This window comes from Trachymyrmex cornetzi, unplaced genomic scaffold (genome assembly GCF_001594075.2).
Source record: "Trachymyrmex cornetzi isolate Tcor2-1 unplaced genomic scaffold, Tcor1.1 scaffold104, whole genome shotgun sequence".
NCBI classification, from domain to species: domain Eukaryota; kingdom Metazoa; phylum Arthropoda; class Insecta; order Hymenoptera; family Formicidae; genus Trachymyrmex; species Trachymyrmex cornetzi.
This window is the reverse complement of record NW_017295587.1, coordinates 253,757-272,074: the sequence shown is the minus strand read 5'-3', so window position 1 is coordinate 272,074 and position 18,318 is coordinate 253,757. Positions and strand designations below refer to the sequence as shown.

General features: G+C 30.3%; 1 protein-coding gene across 6 annotated transcripts in view; it reads right to left on the bottom strand.

The window, feature by feature from the left end:
• nrm (neuromusculin) overlaps window positions 1–18,318 on the bottom strand; it is a 178,989-nt gene that overhangs the window by 44,948 nt on the left and 115,723 nt on the right. For all 6 annotated transcript variants that reach the window (XM_018504426.1, XM_018504444.1, XM_018504403.1 and 3 more), the window contains exons 4-5: window positions 9,148–9,318; window positions 8,085–8,246 (exon numbers count right to left, since the gene is read on the bottom strand). In XM_018504426.1, coding sequence (XP_018359928.1) covers window positions 8,085–8,246; window positions 9,148–9,318 — 333 coding nt within the window. The remainder of the gene's footprint in view (window positions 1–8,084; window positions 8,247–9,147; window positions 9,319–18,318) is intronic.

Sequence of the window (18,318 nt, the reverse complement as noted above, 5' to 3'; positions counted from 1 at the left end):
TAAACAGATCATGATTTTATTAGTATTAATAAAGTGCAATAGTTAGTTTCCGAAAAATAAGGGGGTGTCACTTTAGGAGACTTATGTCAGTATCGGCAATTTTCCTCTAAACCACATTTCAGTCAAATTTAATGCATTATTAATATAGTTAAATTAAATTGTTTAATTTCATTGTTTTAATTAAAGTAATGACATATGGAGTAAGAGTCGAAGCGATCTATTAAAATGATTAAAAATCATTCAAATTGGGTACAATTTGACATTATAATTTTAATATAGAAAATATATATAAGAATAAAAAATTTTAAGTTTTGCAAAATTACGAGTATTATCTACTGATATTAAATCATGTAACATATTTTCCGCCATGATAAAAACAGCAATGTGATACTAGTCAGATATATGAATTTTTGTTTAGCTAATGATCGTTCTATTATTTAGATAGCATTGTTATTTAATTAGCATAAAGGCCAGCTATTATTTAGCTAATTGCTATTTATTTAGCATCTGACTAAAATGTTTGTAATCATCGCAGTGTGACAGGAATGTCAATAGACACGTGTGATGGACAACTTTTCAGTGCTTGCTCCGGTACTGCGGTTGTTCCGGAAACTCACGGTTAATGGAATATTCGAAAACTGTCATTTTGGTATCGTTAAATCGATCCGGAAGCTTCTATAGGGATACACAGCTTACGATAAAAATGGCTCATAGAACCATGTTAATCGGTGACGATGCATATCTACATACTGTATATGTAGGTATATCCATTAGCGCCGATAGATTTCGCAACGGGCCGTCACGTATACATCATGGTGCGCCGCGATACTCACGACCAAGTTTTCCTTCAGCTATTACCTATTAGGCATGCTTGGAGATTTTCGTATGCGCATTAAATTTACTTTAAACTTTCGCAAAATATGATATATATAAATATATATAATATCTTGTAACAAATTATTGGGTCGGGACAAAAGTTTGTAGCGCTACTTCATTTGGACCATGTCTGCATGTTATTTTTAAATGGCAATTATATCGATAGAGTAACGTTTTAGATATTTAAAAAAATCTGTATTTTTAATTACGGTACAATAATTTTTAACAGAATTATGAGCCATCAAAATCAAATGCTCCTTTCAATTCACGATAATTCAATAACAAAAAATTTATATTTTATAATATTTTTGAGAAACAATTTTGTAGGGAAACATTTAAACTTTCATGTTAGAAAATTAAAAATTTTTGTAAATTTTTTGTGACTTTTGGAAAGTAGAGCTTAAAAATTTTTTTTTAAATTTAAATCCTCTCTCTCCTCTCCTCTCTCTTTTTAAAATTAGATATAAGTTATATCTTTTTTTATTTTTAATGAAGTTACAGTTGCTTAAATGTTGACGTTTGTAACGTTATGAATTTTTTATTCCAATTCAGTATTTTATATTTAAATACAATCTGTAAGTATCATTAAATTAATTATGTGTATCTATCAAGCAGAAATCAAGCCTGTCATTATTTTAAGCCTTTTACGAATATTCTTCTAAGCATTTTAATATTCGATATATCTTAAAATTCTTATTCGAAGGATTAGATATATTACTTCGACTTACGATTACATTTCATGAAAACAAGCTTTAGTTGCATTTTTTAAACTTCAGCGGACCGGAGCTTTTTTCCGTTAATGGAACTAAAGGTCATGAAGTTGCGCGATTATTATACGTGGTTTGGTATTAGTGGATTGGTCGTTGATGCTTCTTGCAAAGTCATGCAGAAAACATTGCCGATAATTCACCGGCCAAACTCGGTGAATGGTATTCAATACAAGAGGAATACGGGAAGAAAAGGCACAGGATCCGAATAGAGAACGAATGGCGAATCTAATATCGGGAATTGCATTTGCCTTCAATTGCACTCCCACTACCTGACAGCACAACGGATGTAGAGAGACGAACAACAGTGCGAGAGAAAGAGAAAGAAAGAAAAAACGGTGACAGAAATGGTAAAAAAAAAACAGAATAAAAAGTCACTTTCTTTGCGTAAATAGTTTTTTCGTTGAAAATGTGCTGACGCTTTTGATCCTGGAACAAATCTGCGCGCCGGCATTCACTTTGAATTCATATGGATGGCAGTAGATTGCATTATAGAGCGTGTTTTATCGCACCTATGCTTTCAAGAGAGTAACGCGGATATCTTTAACGTGAAAATTTAATGTTTCGGCGAAAGTTTACGAGGATATCAGGCTCCCATTTAGAGTCTTATTAAAGTAAAATCATCTTGAATTATTAATTTAGACTTAATTTTAGTTATTGAATGTAAATATCATGTATCTATTGATAATAAGAAATGGTAAACGATAAATAGGAAGCCAAATTCTAAAAGGTATAAAAATTTCTTAGGTTTCTCTCTGAAAACTTCAATAATCTTTAATAATTATAAATTACTCTTAAATAAAAATGATATCCCTTGGAATATGCATGCATAATACGTCATCAATTAATTTAAATATCGATTTTTCATGAAAGCAGTAGAAAAAATAAACGCGATCTGTGCGAAAAGTAATTTTAACGGGACTGCGAATCTTCTTTCATGAGAGCTTCAAAATCTTCAAGGAATGCTCTCTAATCACGGTCATTTTCAAGATACGTCTAACATGACAGGGAATAAGATTCCTCCTTCATTCTCGTGGAAATTCACCGTTCAGCCAATTTCCTTCATGCCCGAAAATTTCTGAAAGTTCGCAACCTCCGATAAGCTGGTTACGAGACTTTTTAAGTCCGTAGCCAATGGCAATGCGATTTCCTGGTTTTGTTTGCTTGTAAGAAGCGCGACGCCTGAAAACTCCGTCAGGTGCTTGCTCGCGAGTTCTTGTCATTCCCATCTTGCTTCCACGACTTTCAACGAGCAGCTGTGGGAGCCATGTGATTTTCGCACTATCCCGCAGGCATTCGCGACATTTCCACTTTAAATTCACCGTAGATCGTTAGGTACCGCGGCTCACTGAGAATTAATTTATATTTTCTACATCAAATTGCTGACGAATTTCTTGTTGAAATTAAACGATGCGACTATTATTTACTTCTGCCTTCGGAAATTCCTTTCCTTTTTCACGTTAGCCCGTTTATATTCCTCCTATCCAGTTTTTATCGCACGCTGAGACAATTTTTCACGATACGAGATCAAAATGAACAATGTCGACGCGTTAGCAAAAGCGTTGAATGATATCGTGTTCTTTAATCCCGTATAACGCAGAAGAATCGTGCAATAGCGAATAAAAGCATTACAAATGCAACGCAAAAAGAAAAATATTCATGTAGTTAGAAGTGAATTATTCGTAAATGTCTGCCTCTTCAAATTTTTTTTAATTTACTAACATAAAAAGTGTTTGTATTAAAATAAAGTATTAAAATAAAATTAATTCTTATTAGATATTGTATGTAGCATATAAGATTAGTTGACCTATAACTTAAAGTTTTATCTCGATAAAACCGTGGCCTTTTACGATAAAATGCATTTTTAATATATTAGCGCATTTTGTAATTATTTAAATAATATATTATTAACTCCTTTAACTACGTTTTTATCTCTTTAATTGCATTTTTATCGAGTATCAGAAAGAACACGCAACACGTTCCCGAGTAATTGTTTTTTTTAGCGCATAATAATTTTTCGTCCTAGCATTTTTTTATTACGAAAGGAATTCATTATGCAAATCTCATTATTTAATGAGAATTAGAATTGTCATTGCTTTACAAATAATACAATTGTAGCGAGCTTGAATTATCGGAAGAATCCTGTTTGTCCTCATTATAACAGTTACGTTAACTAAATCTAATTGTCGATAGTAATTATTGCGAGAAATTGCGAGAGGTTTATGAATAACATGTGTGTCGATAATTCTAACGACACTTAGAGTACAAATGGTAAAGCTATATTTCGTAAGACAGTTGCTTCTCCGGCAATATCATAGCATTATATTTGTCCTAATAATTACCTAGTGAATATTAATAAATAAATGATTCAATAATGAGAGATCAACGCGCAATAACTTATTAATCGGAGCCTCCCGTAAGAGGGAAATCAGTCTCTATTTCACAGTTAATAACGCGGTTATCGATACTCCGAGAAATACACGTGTTCGCGTATCTATTGGTGTAGTGATATTATCATATAGCGGCGTGGAATTCGATTAATGTTAATAAATTTCTAATTACAACACAAGAATGGCCTATGCAACACATTAATTTCGTATTATAATTGATCATCAGTGATTTTGCACGCACGCGTGGAAATCCCTTCTGACACGCGCTAAATGATAGACATTTAATTATTTACAACATGCAAAATTTCGTATACGCGTGAGTAGATTCACGCTTAAATAAAGTTCAGTTAACGGATACGGTATGCTTTAATTACAAGTACCGCCGTAATGGCGTGCATGTACTTTAATCGGCGAATTCATGCAGCGACGATGCATGTATATATTAAAGAAACAAAGTAAAAATTTCTGAATATATACATATATATATTTTTTAGTCCATTACTACTCGTGCTATTAAAAAGATAGAAGAACATCAGACATTTCGCTTACCTAAGCGATGTATATTTTCCCTTAAATTATAGAAATGTCTCTCCTCTGTTCCATATTTATCAAGCACATTGTTTAGTAATATTGAATAATTTACGGTGTACTACAATTTTAAACGGAAGTGGACAATAGGTAGTTTATTAAAGCCGCTCGAAATTTATATTTATGAAAACCGTATATCCGATGAAACAGAATAATTTTCTACTAAAATTATGTATTGACATGAGGTAGCGGTTAATGAGAGAATTCCATTAAAGGTTTCTCTGTCGTGTCGATCTGAATTCTAGAGTAACAGTTCCGTATTGTGATAATTTGATTAATGTGCAATATAATTTAGTATATTATATTAAGTGCAATTATATTAAGTGCGTTTTCTCGTTGAATAATTAATAATGTACACAATATATATTTCCTTTTATTTATATACGTATCAATTTGACGCTTTACAAAGTATCTCAATATTAAATTTCATTTATCTGGTTGTTGATAAAAATGCAAGTACTTTATATACTTTATTAAATTGCGTTTCTGCTGAAAGAGAAATTGCGTATAATTGACTTTTCGCTTTCAAATTATTTTAACTAGATTAAAATATATAAAAAAATTATTAGGTTGTTTATTGCGATAATAAGTACGAAGTATATTAATTTTACATTTTATGTTATAGTTTACGTCGCATGGTTACATGTAAAATTAACTTTACCTGATATGATATAGAGGTACCAGTTATATTTCGTATGAAATTCCGTAGCAAAGTTTAAAAATATGTTCTGCCAGTTTTAAAAATTCGGTAGTGGAGTGGTTTATGACTGTACGCGCAGTTCTGTCAGTGCAGAAATCCAAATTCGAGATGCAAACCACTTTTCCACGTACGAAATCGGATTTCGTGTACTCTCGCTTTACAAGAGACTTTTCAAAGCGTGATGTCTCTGCACTCGCATACTCACTTCGCGCGAATTTCAGAGATTTTAAGCACCGAGTCGTCCTCTCAAAGCGAATTCCAAACTCTGCGTCCATAGATCGTTCGAATTGCATTATTGTGCGGTAAAATATGGAAGTATATGGCATTGCCATTTTTCCTCTTCAGCTATTTCTTATGGTTAAACCTGTGGCTGGATATGCCAGTGAATGCCTGCGGAACTGTGAAATGACCAGGGTTGATCACACACACAAAAACGTATATATTTAAAAAAAACCGAAACATTCAGTTTTTTTTATTTAAAACATGTTTTTAATGTTTTATATATGTTTTAAACAGCTTTAGAAAAAAATCATGTTAAAAAAAACACGTTTTAAACATATATTTTTATTATATTTTATTATAATTCATTTTTACTTTCAAGTATTGTGAAACGTTTCTGAGGTACATTTTAGCATTTAATTACACCTATTTCTTCATTTTTCTTAAACTTGAGCGTATTATCATATGAATATGTGTATATTTGAGTGTATTGTTTGCTCTATTTAACATTTTATTTGACTGTGTATACATTTTAAGTCATGCAAATTTAAACAATAGCATAGCATTTTGCTAATGTGGCCTTTATGCGTATTGATTACTCACGGCTTCTTTTTTTGAAATTTTTATTTCAAAATAATTATTCTTTGAACTAATTGTAGTTCTAATATTAATCTATAGTTTACGTTATTATAGATTTTTAGTACCGCGAGCTGTCTATATGCAGGGTGTTTGGAAAACAATTTTAAATCTTTCGCATAGGGGCAGAATGGACTAAACTGAAAAGAAAAGTCCTCTACCATTTTGCAATTTTCCCAATAATTAACAAGATATTAAGTGTTAAAAATTGCCGAAAATTGATCTTCAATAATTTTTTACTCAAATACTATCAACTTTACGGAAAAACTATAAAAGACAAAAATTGTTTATTTTCTTCTCATAGAACTTCCCTACGAATTTTTTCAGAATTTTTTATCAACTTTTTAGTACCTACTGCATTTTTCATTTTTACCAACATGAGAAAATAAAATATTTAAAAATTCTAAAAAAATTCTTAGAGCTCTAATAAATTTGTTTTAAATTGTTTAAAAAAAGCATGTTTAATTTAGTCTAATTTTTAAAACATGTTTTAAATATTTGTTTAAAAAAAAGTTTTAAACAAAACAACCCTGGAAATGACTCAGTCCGGAAGATTCTCGTGTTGAATAATTAAATTTTAGAATAGAGCTCTTTAATTACGTTATTGTACCGAAAGGAAATAGCCGCGGGTCGGTTTGTTTTATAGTACATAATACAGCCTACGTAAGCATAATATGCACATAGAGTTTAGTGCGAACATAACACATTGCTGAATCAGTTTGCCGCAAATGTAACATATATTATTAAAGATGTTGGAGAAAATAGAAAGCTACGATATAAAATCGATTGTCTACAAATTGTGTTCAAACTTTATGTGTTGAATATGTAAAAAGTATTAATTAACAATTACTAAAATATTTAATTTATGTGAACGATTAACAATCAATAGCTGTTAATAATCAATAGCGACCAATTCTTATCGCATGTACCTACTAGAAATATATTACTACATTATTTATTACTTGTGTCTTCAGATTATCCAGATTTAAAATTGTGCATATTGCAACAGCCAAACTTTTTTTTATAGAAAGAACAATTTTGTTGAAATATCCAAAAATTTAATTGGATACAGATTTGAAAAATAAAAGCTAAAATAAAATCTTTTTGAGATTGAGAAAAGGAATTTCCTTTTTTACTAACAAAGTAAGATTTTTAAACTTTTTAATCTTTAATATTACATAACTTGCTGCAGACCTTATTAAAAAACGCTAATTGACATTGAACGTTAAGCTCATTCATATTCTACAGTAGATACACTCCGTGCAAAAATTCTCGTTTGGCTGCGTTGATATAGTACCCTGGTCGTGGTGTCATTCATATTCATACTACAACAGTGAGTTTATCCGATGTTACCCGATGTTACCCGATGTTTTGATTTAATGAATAAACGATACTCGGCAGAATTGCTGCAAATTTAGGTCAAAGTACTCACATTCATTCTATTACTATATTCTCATTGAGTTTGTAGTAATCGGTTATCTAATTGTGTATTATATCATACGCAAATTACATACATCGCGCGATCGAAATTGTAAGCGATTCAGACATATAGCATTTTACATATCGATGAAATATGCGATAATCGATTCATATACATAGTCAATGTATCACGTGATGGTCAATGTATATTTTTTAATTAAAAAGAGTATATTGAAAAGCTTTAGCATTGAGCGCTTTATTATTACGTGATGACGAATATTAAGTAATTGAAAGACTGTTAGCTTAGCTGATAGTCTTCTAATGCAATTAAAAGTACAATACAGAAAGATCTTTTGTGTAAGTTAATAAAAAAGGCACAAGAGCTTTTTACGATATTAAAGATATTTAAATAATGTCATATAAATCGATATGCTTTTCTTAACGGATTGTAAATATCTTGTTATTCTCGAATGAGATGTGTATACTCACCATGTATGTCTAGGTTAATGTCAACTGTTAGTGGTTCCACGAGTGCAATATTGTTGACTTTACACGTGAAAGTTGCGCCTAACTCTTCTCGTGTAATTTGCATCTCCAGTAAACTACTGCCAGTACCAATTCCGGTATCGGTGACAGTCCTCGAGTTCGTTGCTAAAATAGAACATTTTTTGATAGATATCGTTCAGAGAGAAAAAGAAATTTTTGTTATTCATTATTTTAACAAGTAACATGAATTTAAAATGAAATACATATTGAAATATGTGTAAAGAATTACAATAATGTTTCATATTTCTTTTAAAAGTAAAACACAAAGTTAATTATACAATAAAAACAGAAAATCCTGATAATATCATCGAATAACACGGATTATCCGATAGCTGATTAATAAAGAAAGCTAAAGCTTCTTTGTCTTTCAATATCCGCATTTGAATAATGATTCAATGGTAATGCTTCCTTTACATTTTAATGTACATGCAATTTCACTAAAGCATGGAAATAAAATTACACATTCAGAGCATTCATTTATTTGATTCTAATTATTATAGGTGTTATTATATAAGATAAAATTCTATTAGAGATCATTTTATAGATAAAATTACATTTGGTTCAGTTATATTACATTTCACATAATTAAATTATAGTTATATTATCCGGGTAATGATTATGTAACTTTATCCTTAAGACGGAAGTATAACAAATGAAAATTTTTACCATTAAAATTAATAAAAAAAATTTTCATTTTCCATGTTCCTAGGGAAAAAGTTACATGATCGATACTCTGATTAGTATTTTAAATTCATTAATTTTATTACTGCGCAATATACTCGTCTTTACTTGGTAATTAATTATTATTATTACTACAAGAATAAAAAATTGTCGAATTATCGCATAAGGCTAAATTATTTAATAGAAAAAGATATTTGTAGAAAATGTTATCAATTAAAGAACTAAGTTTGGCTTGTCTTCTTTCAAAGTTCCTCAAAAGCACGTATGAACTTATAAATACATCTGATCCTATCGGTTTCAATGTAAGCAAATTGCAAATCCTTACCTTCGAGTAGCTCGTCATCTTTAAACCACTCAACCGTAGGTACAGGTTTGCCTTCTCCACTCTCGCAGTACAATGATATTGTCGAGCCCTCATTTATAGGTCCTAAAGTGGCGCCAGTGCTCAAAGTATTTTTGGAATTTTCATCGATGACACGTACAAACGCTGGTTGCACTGGAAAAATATAATATACAAAAATTATATAGAAGATCGTTTTACTTTATAATTATTTCCACTAGCTTTAAATATATATGTCGTAAGAACTTAAAATTTTGTCGTAATTCATATCTGCGTTACGATATGATATTTGTTAAATAACCGTATAAGATTATACATTTTTTCTTCCATCGACAGTACCTTAAAATATACGTCTGCACGAAATAGCTCGTTTCCTTATGACTCTTATTTTCTGTTCGGATAAATGCATTCTTTATATAAGCCCTTTGATGAAATGACGTTCATTATGACGGAATTTCTTAACAAGAATGTACGTTGTATATACGCTGTATTATGCACAAAGATAGCGTTCCACGGGAAACTACCTATATTGCTTTGATGTTCGAAATAATACCGAGAGTGTTCCGTAAAAAATTGCATTTACGGTTTAAATAAAGCATCGGTTTCGTTTAAAGTTATGTGCGATCGTTTTACGAAGTATCGTAAACATCAACATTTAAAACTTAATCTGTTATTTTGCGTTTGGATGCTTGGATAAATAACGATATCCTGACTAGTAGGATTTTGGACGTACATTTTTTTGAGGGTATCGACGTTTTCAAGGGTTTCGATTCACACAAATCGATGAACAGCTCCGATACATTGTTCTGTCGGTTTCAGTGTAAGCAAATTTTATCCTCGACAGTTCATATTTGTTCTGTATTTTTCAGTTCAAATAATAGATACAGATTCCATTATATATGTATGTATATATATATTTGTACATACATATATATTTTGTGTGTGCGCATGTGTGTGTGTGTGTGTAAGGTTGAAACAAAAATTTGTTGCGCTATTTCACTTGTATATATCATGTCTATATTAAAAAAAAAAAATTCGACAATTATACAATTCGACAGAGCAAAGTATCAGTTTTAAGAATCTGTTTTTTTTTTTAATTGTGGTATGATCATTTTTCATGGAGATATATGAACAATCAAAGTGTTGAACAATCAAAATACTTCTTTTACTTAATCCATAATAATTCAATAAAGGTAACAAAAACCGTAGAAAATACATTTTTAAACAATAATTTTTTAGAGAAAATGTTAAATATTTACAATAGAAAATAATTATTGTAACAAATTTTTATAAGTTTTTTTGAATACGTAATAAGTGTTTAAGGGCCATGAAATGAGAAGAAAATTTTGTTTAGTTTGTAGTTTTCTATATATGTAAAAATTATTAAACTTACAGAAACTCAAAAGACATAAGTGACTTTTCGAAAATAGAGATTTTAAGCTTAAAAATTCTTTTTTAAAATTTAAATTTTGTTCGCTTTTAACAAAATTACGACTACTTGAATTTTGAAATTCGTAGCGCTACGAACTTTTGTTCCAATCCAATACTTGTCACGCCAATTTAATTTCAATTTTATCAAATTAGATAACTCCCAGATATTTCTGTTATCTTTTTGTTTAAAATGCATTTATATAACAAATTGTATATATGTACAATTACATTTTGATGTAATGATAGAATTAAATTAATGACAATTTTATTAATTTGAAGTGCCCGATATAACTTTGTTACAATAAACGATTTAATCACGACATTTAGAAGTGTTATCACGTTCAATTCTTTTCTCAGCACGTTCCATCTGAGCTTTGTCTTCTCTACGCGATGAAAGAAAGTAAGGCATGCCCTGAAATTCTAAACCATCGTTACATCGATTTTCTGGCGTGGGGAGTCCCATAACTTTCTGCAATTCCTACGAGAGTAAAGTGACTTCACTTATCGAATAGACGCTATGTTCTTAGGACACTATAAATCTGATTCCCAGTAACATCGACTGAATACACTCAGCCTGTGGTGTTCTATTACTAGCTGTCGGTCTATACGTACGCATGTACATACAAATGCATCTATCGCATATGTATGCGAGACATTTGCATACATTCACGTATACACTCGGTGTAGCATTAAGGGTGCTTATGCGCAAATACTGTCTTTAAAGATAATCATACTGCAAAATTGATTTCAAAGAATTGCTAACGATGAAAAGTAGGTACATCTACGTGCATAGAAGCTTTTCTGCGGAACATACTTTCATTATGTTTACCACATTTGATATTCATGGCTGAAAATTACCTTAAGTCTTCAGGGACAGCTCGTCTTGTCATAAAAAAAGCTGTTTTACTTTCCATTTTTAGTTCTTAAGTAACTAATTTGCATCCATCCCGAATTTATCTCGAATGTAATTTTGAAGTGAACGTGTGAATTTCCAATATTCGCCTCTAGAAGATTAAAATTATTACTATTTACCTGTTAAAAAAAAATGATAACTTATAAATGTATATAACATTGCTAACCTAATATTTGATATTGAATTACATGATTTGTGTTTAAAATTTACGCAAATAAATGCACTTATAAAAGAAGATTTCTAATCAATAATAAATAACATTAGATCGATCGATATGTGAACACAACTAACAATAAGTAGGAAAATGTCTTATTCGGTTTTATTTATATCTTTATAGTTAATAATATTTCAGTGTAAGATTATATATCTATACATTCAGTTTTATAAACTATATGCCAATTTATCTTCAGATATTGACATGACACATGAGATATATGATTTATAAAAGTGCCATGATTCTTTTCATTAAAAGCATATGCACTTTTAGATTCAAATATTGGCATATCTTTGATGACTTTTATTTTATTTTAATTAAATTGTCTTCATCCATTTTTTGTGGCAATCGATCAGATTGTGTCATTGGCAAATGGTAGAAAATGAGAATTTGATTGTAAAAGAAAAATCTCTCTCTCTCTCTCTCTCTCTCTGACCTGTTCAAAAAATCAATAAGCTATAAAAGGTTGTACAAATATTCTTGCATTAAGTCAATCATGTTTAATTATTCAATTCGTTTGGAAAAAAATCACAGTTAAATATTAAATGTATAAATTAATTAAAGTTAAGCTAAAAACAATTAAATGTAATTCTGGATTTATATAGAAACTGGTGTAATAATTTTTCTAGGATTTTTTGTCCTAATCCTATTTTATTCGATTGGAAATTATATTTATTTCATTTGGCCGCAGTCTGCTGTTTAAATCCAGACCTAAATCCGCCTATGTTTTTTACATTTATTTCGTAAAGAAAGAAACTAGCGAAGACAATTGTTTCTTAGATCTTCTCGCTTTTTTATTGCTTAGATGTTTCTTCCAAGTATCTATTTCCAAGATTTCCGAGAATATCTGCAGCTTACGCTAAATTGAAATCTATATAATGGCAATCTAAACAAGAAACTTGAAAAATACATCTTTTTTATCGTACATTTTTAGGTTTTATGTTTGAAAAATTACGAATTGAGTTGTTATACTATTTGAAGTACCTACACTATCAAATCTATGGTTTCAAATTTGACCTAATTTAAGTCGCCAATGATCTTACTCAATATATCGTTATTTTAGTGTAAAATAATGATATATTGAGCAGTGATGAAATTAAGTTAAATTTGATACTCTATAGATTTAACAGTATATGTATATCAAATTATTACTAGAAATAGTAATAACAGTCAAGAAAATTGCAATGAATACTTTTTCAATAAATTCTAAAAATGAAATTCATTCCTTTTAAGATCATAAGTTTGAAACATGTCTTAAAAAATTGTATAAAATTTAATAAAACGGATTATAAAAAATGATCTTTATTCTTAACATAATTTATTAAAAAAATTGTTAACTTTCATTAGTCATATAATTTTAAAACTATTAAGAATAAAAAATTAAACAGAATCTATTCTGCTGAAGTAAAAATTCTAAGTTGAGAATTTTGTTTTTAAAAATTCTAAATTTATATTTATTTTAATCATTACAAAAAAGGTCTACACATATATATTTCAATTATTTTGATATAAAAATCTTCTAAAATCTAGGTTCTACCATTCATTTAAATTTTGCCTCATAAGATTTAAAATAAATTTGTAGACTTAAAATGACCAGATAAAGTCAGGGAACTAAAATATTAATAGGTTAATATTTAGAGTCGTTGCAAAGTCAACGAGAAATATTTAACAAAACGTGCGTGATTTGTTAAATAATTCGTTAACGAGTTTCTTTATTACACCTTTTATTTCTAAAGAATAAAAGGTATCCAAGATTGACCGTAAATTTAACTGAATTGTTTTCGTGCATGGTACATGTTCATAACAAGACGACAATGTTTGAAATTCTAAATTATTTTAATAAAAGAATTCGAAAATTTTAAGACATTATTATTTATCGCTTTATTCGTCTTCTACCTCTTAATGTACCTATATTTTAACAAGGTGCATTAAATTTTATTAATTCATACATTAATATTAAATTATATCAATAAGTTTAAATTAAGAGATTATAACAGATCCAATCAGAGTGACTAAATAAATTCACATTTGAAGGCCACGCTTCACAAATGTGAAGAAAATTCGATCAATAGGTCGCGGGATAAGTGATTCTTCATGAAATTTGAATAGCACCAAAATGGCCATCTGTGTTTCAATCGAAACTGTATTCTCACTTTTGCTCAATAAATTATTCAGCTAAATTAAAGAGAATAGTTCACTGTTAACGCCAAAAATTAACGCTATAATGAATGAAACATACGGATTTATTGTATAATATTTAGATTATTTTAGATTTAGATATTAGAGAGACATTAGATTTATTATATTTTAGATCCGATTATTAATAGATTATATTATCTGTTACACATTTACTATTTTCAGTTTCTTTGACATTATTGAAAATTGAAAAAAATTATTGAAAAGAAGAAATTAATCAATTGTTTAATAATTCTCTCTCTGTCATAGAACAGTAAATTTTTGTAATCTATTATTTACTTTCAAAATTATTGTTAACGTTCTCAAAATAATAATATCTTTACAATATTCTTTCTATTAAATACTACAAGCATGAAAATTTTGAGCAAAATTTTAATTTGGCGATAATTTATATTATTCTACTTTTAATAGCATATCTTTACGTTGCTGCAGTTAATTATATCGAGTTGTTAGATAGTGCAATTTAACACTGTCATATGCGAATATTCTGTAATGAGTTCAATTTTTTACAATGAAAAAGCTTTTGCAGAAACAGAATACGAAATTCATGTATATTCTGAATTACTAAAATTCTACTTAATATATAATCCACAAGACTTTATCAATAGTTTTTTTTTAATCTTTATGTTATTTAAATTTGTTAAATTTTATATAGGTATTATTTTTTTTTCCATACATTGTTACATTGTAAGATAAACTTTCTTCCTGATATTAATTTTATAATGGATTATTATTAAATATAAATATAAGTCATGTAATTTTTAAGAGAACTAAAATAATTAATTATTTAAATATATATTAAGAAGGGCTACAAACCAAGTGAAAGCACAAAATGTAAGTGCTAAGCAAAATATATTAGTAAGCGCTAAAACAAATTATATTAATTCCTATTTATTTTTGTTTTAATTTGTTTTAGCGCTTACTAATATATTTTGCTTAGCACTTACATTTTGTGTTTTCATTTGGTTTATAGTTCTCTTCTTAATATATATTTAATTAATTAATTATTTGACCCATTCACATCATGCATTTTAAAATAATTTATTTCTTTATACCATATATTTTCTTTTTTTAACTGATATTAATAATTAAACCTAAAAAAATATTTCATAAGTATAAATTTAATTAGTCTCTTGATTACAATAGAAATATAGATCTTTATGTTCAGCTACTCATGGTTAAATAAGGAGATGAGTTAATCATTTTCGTACAATAAGTTGAAACAAAGCATGCCTAGCAGCTCTGTGTAGATTTATCTGTCACAATACGAATCGAAATCCGTCACCTGAGTTACTATCCTTTAATACTAGAAAGCCTGCGAGTACTATTGTTGTTAAAAATCTATTGCCATTAAAATCAATGTGAGGAACGAGATTGGACGGCGCACACGGTGCGTAAACGAAAAAAAGCTTCTGTACCTTACATACAAATGATCGCTGAAATACTCTCGGAGTGAGCCAAATTTGGCAAAGAAATTGAGGGAAAAATTTTCTTTGCTAACGTAATATTTTATTTTACACCATTAAAATTTCTGTAGTGCTGGCGTCACGTCAACACTCGACATGATATCGATCGATTCGTCAATAAGACTCTCTCTAGGAAAATAATTGCGCTGTAATTAGTCGTAAATCGAAACGAAGAGTCGCATGGCGTATACAGCATTAATTTTCGCGTTTCACACGGCCAGTAATTCGAGTGGTCATACAGTCGATTGTTCTGCACGATTGCAAGCAATTCAAAGCGGCGGTGACCTGCCATAATGGATATTGGAAAACGCGTTCGCGACGCACTGTTTCTTGCGTTATGCCACGGAAAATAGACGTATTATTCGTTGCATTAAGTCAATTACACAGAATTCATAATTATTTCATTGTGGCCCACCACAAGGCTTGGACAACTTGTATTGAAATACACGCTTTGAATTGGTATTTGCAATCAAATCCGATCCCTTTGAAGTGTAAAAAAGATTATGGAAAAAACTGAAACAAAAAAATCCTTTTTTTTTGTATATTGTCGGTGCATAGCCGATTTGTCATTGTCACATCCTGCCATTCCCAGAAAATTACTGTGGAAAGCAATCCGGTTTGTGAACATTCCAACAGCGTACTCCGATGGGGACGATAAAGTTTATGAATAATATACTTGAAAACGACTTTTAAAGTCGCTTCAACGACCCGCAGCTACGGCGGTAACTTTGTACGACTATAGAAAGAGATTACTTCGAAAGTGGGAGGCGGTGTCATTAGATCGTAAGTAGCTTTCGTGATTTTTTACAAGACGGTTTCTAGATTTTTCCTCTGGCGCGTTTTGCGTATTTTCTGCTTGGAAATCGGCGTATCGACTTACGAAGTAAGCGTAAACTTAGCGTTCTCTCGCACTCGTCTTTATCAGGTAGTTGGCAAAGTGATATTTTCTTAATTAGCTGCAGCTGTAAAAGCGTAAAGTTATCTTTCCTTTAGCGTTTATTGAATAACAAGACGGAATTCATTGATATTGTAATGCCGAGTGCTAATGCACATGCAGAACGCACTGCAATCCGTGCAGTAGTTTCGCTCAATAAACTCAGATACATGCATTGTCCGATTGCCACGATCTTTCGTATCGGAAAAGGACGGATGTATAGGTATCTATATTCTATTGTTCTGTTGGATAATAGCTTACATTATCGCATTGCAGATCCGAGTCTCATCCCTTAGTTCCTTCTACATAAATTCATGCAATTTAACGGACCGAATCAGTTGTACCTACCTAAATTCTAATTTAAATAACTGGGATATTGCATTGTGCGAAAATTATAATTGAGAAGTAATACTACGACAATATATCAATCTTCCTTGCGCGTTAAAAGGAATTCATTTTGCGTACTAGCTGACAATTTTCTCCAATGATACATGGAAAGGACGATTTTGCTAAAGTATCCAAAAATTTAACTAGCTACAGATCTGAAAATAATGTTGTTGGACCATCAAAATAAATGTAGGACATTTAAGTTGGTTGCTAGAACGTCAAAACTTTTTCCAACATTGCTACAATTAAAATTACCTATTAAATATCCGGTCAAAGACAGCCTCTAATAATAATTAGCGTAATTAATGTAATTTTAATTACATAAATTACAAGAAAATTAACGCTAATTATTAGAAGTTATCTTTAACCGAATTTGTAATATGTAGTTTTAATTGTGAATTTAAATATTGAAGATGACCGAAAGGTCAAACTATTTAATTTGTTATTTTGATAGGATACGAATGCGATAAAGATTAGTTTTGCAATAAGAACTATTACCTTCCTATATTGATTTATTCGTAAAACTTTGTCATTTTATGTATTATTTTCAGATTTATACCTAGCTAAATTTTTAGATACTTCAGCGAAATCATTCTTTCCGTATACTTTTTTTGCGATAAATGTGCAAAATAGTTCTTTTCCTAAAAAGAAAATCCAAATACCGAACGAAAGAAATTCCAATCTCCGAAAAGAAAATTGTCAGCTAAAAAAGAAATTGCAATTGATTTAAAGAGCAGAACGAAACGAGCTAAGACGACTCGTGGAATTCGCGAAAGTGATTTTGACAGAAAATCTTTCGGAGACTACTCTTGTCGATGTTGAATCCGAGCATCTACGACGCTCGACATCGTCGCTGCTTTCAAAGAAAAAGTATCGCAATTGTCTGTAATTTTGCGCAACAAAAAGGAAGACGCTCGACAAAACGGAACACGTATGAAACGAAAGAAGAAGCGCTTCGCGGTTTACTGTATACCTTTAGCTCACTGTCTATTCCTGCAGAAAAGCGCATCCGTGCGGTGCGGCGCTGCCGTGTTAAAACTACACTGTCGGCGTTTGCCAGCAGCTATTTCGTAGAGCTTTACGTGAGTTTGTAATAGCACGATGTAGCAAATGTGCGACTAGGCGGAAGAATAATACAAAATATGGTTTTTCAGATATTAGTCCGACCTAAAAATTAATGATGCTATTATTATAATAATTCTCTTGTACAATATAAATTTCGTATGATATAACTTCTGGTTTTATCCGATATATGTAATGTAAAAGTATACTAAAATAGAGCTAGGTTTCGTCTTTATGACATTAAAAAGTAATTGAATCTAAAAGTCACTTTTCCTGGTCCTCGTCGTTCTAATCCTATTTGCGCTCTACTTTCCTGATAATATTATCTTATTGACGATAAATCTGCAGCGTGATGTTCTAGCTGGAATGAGGTGTTCAGATAATCCGACAGCGCTGTGCTGTATATGTAAGTACAGTACGGGTGTGATACGTGATACCGTTTCGCGCACAGCTTCGTGCTGTGCTCTTCTATGTAGATTAATGTCGACGCCTGTCGCAAGAGAGCTGCAAGCTACTTTTACGTTGTCGCTTCACCAGGCTGCGGTATAATGGG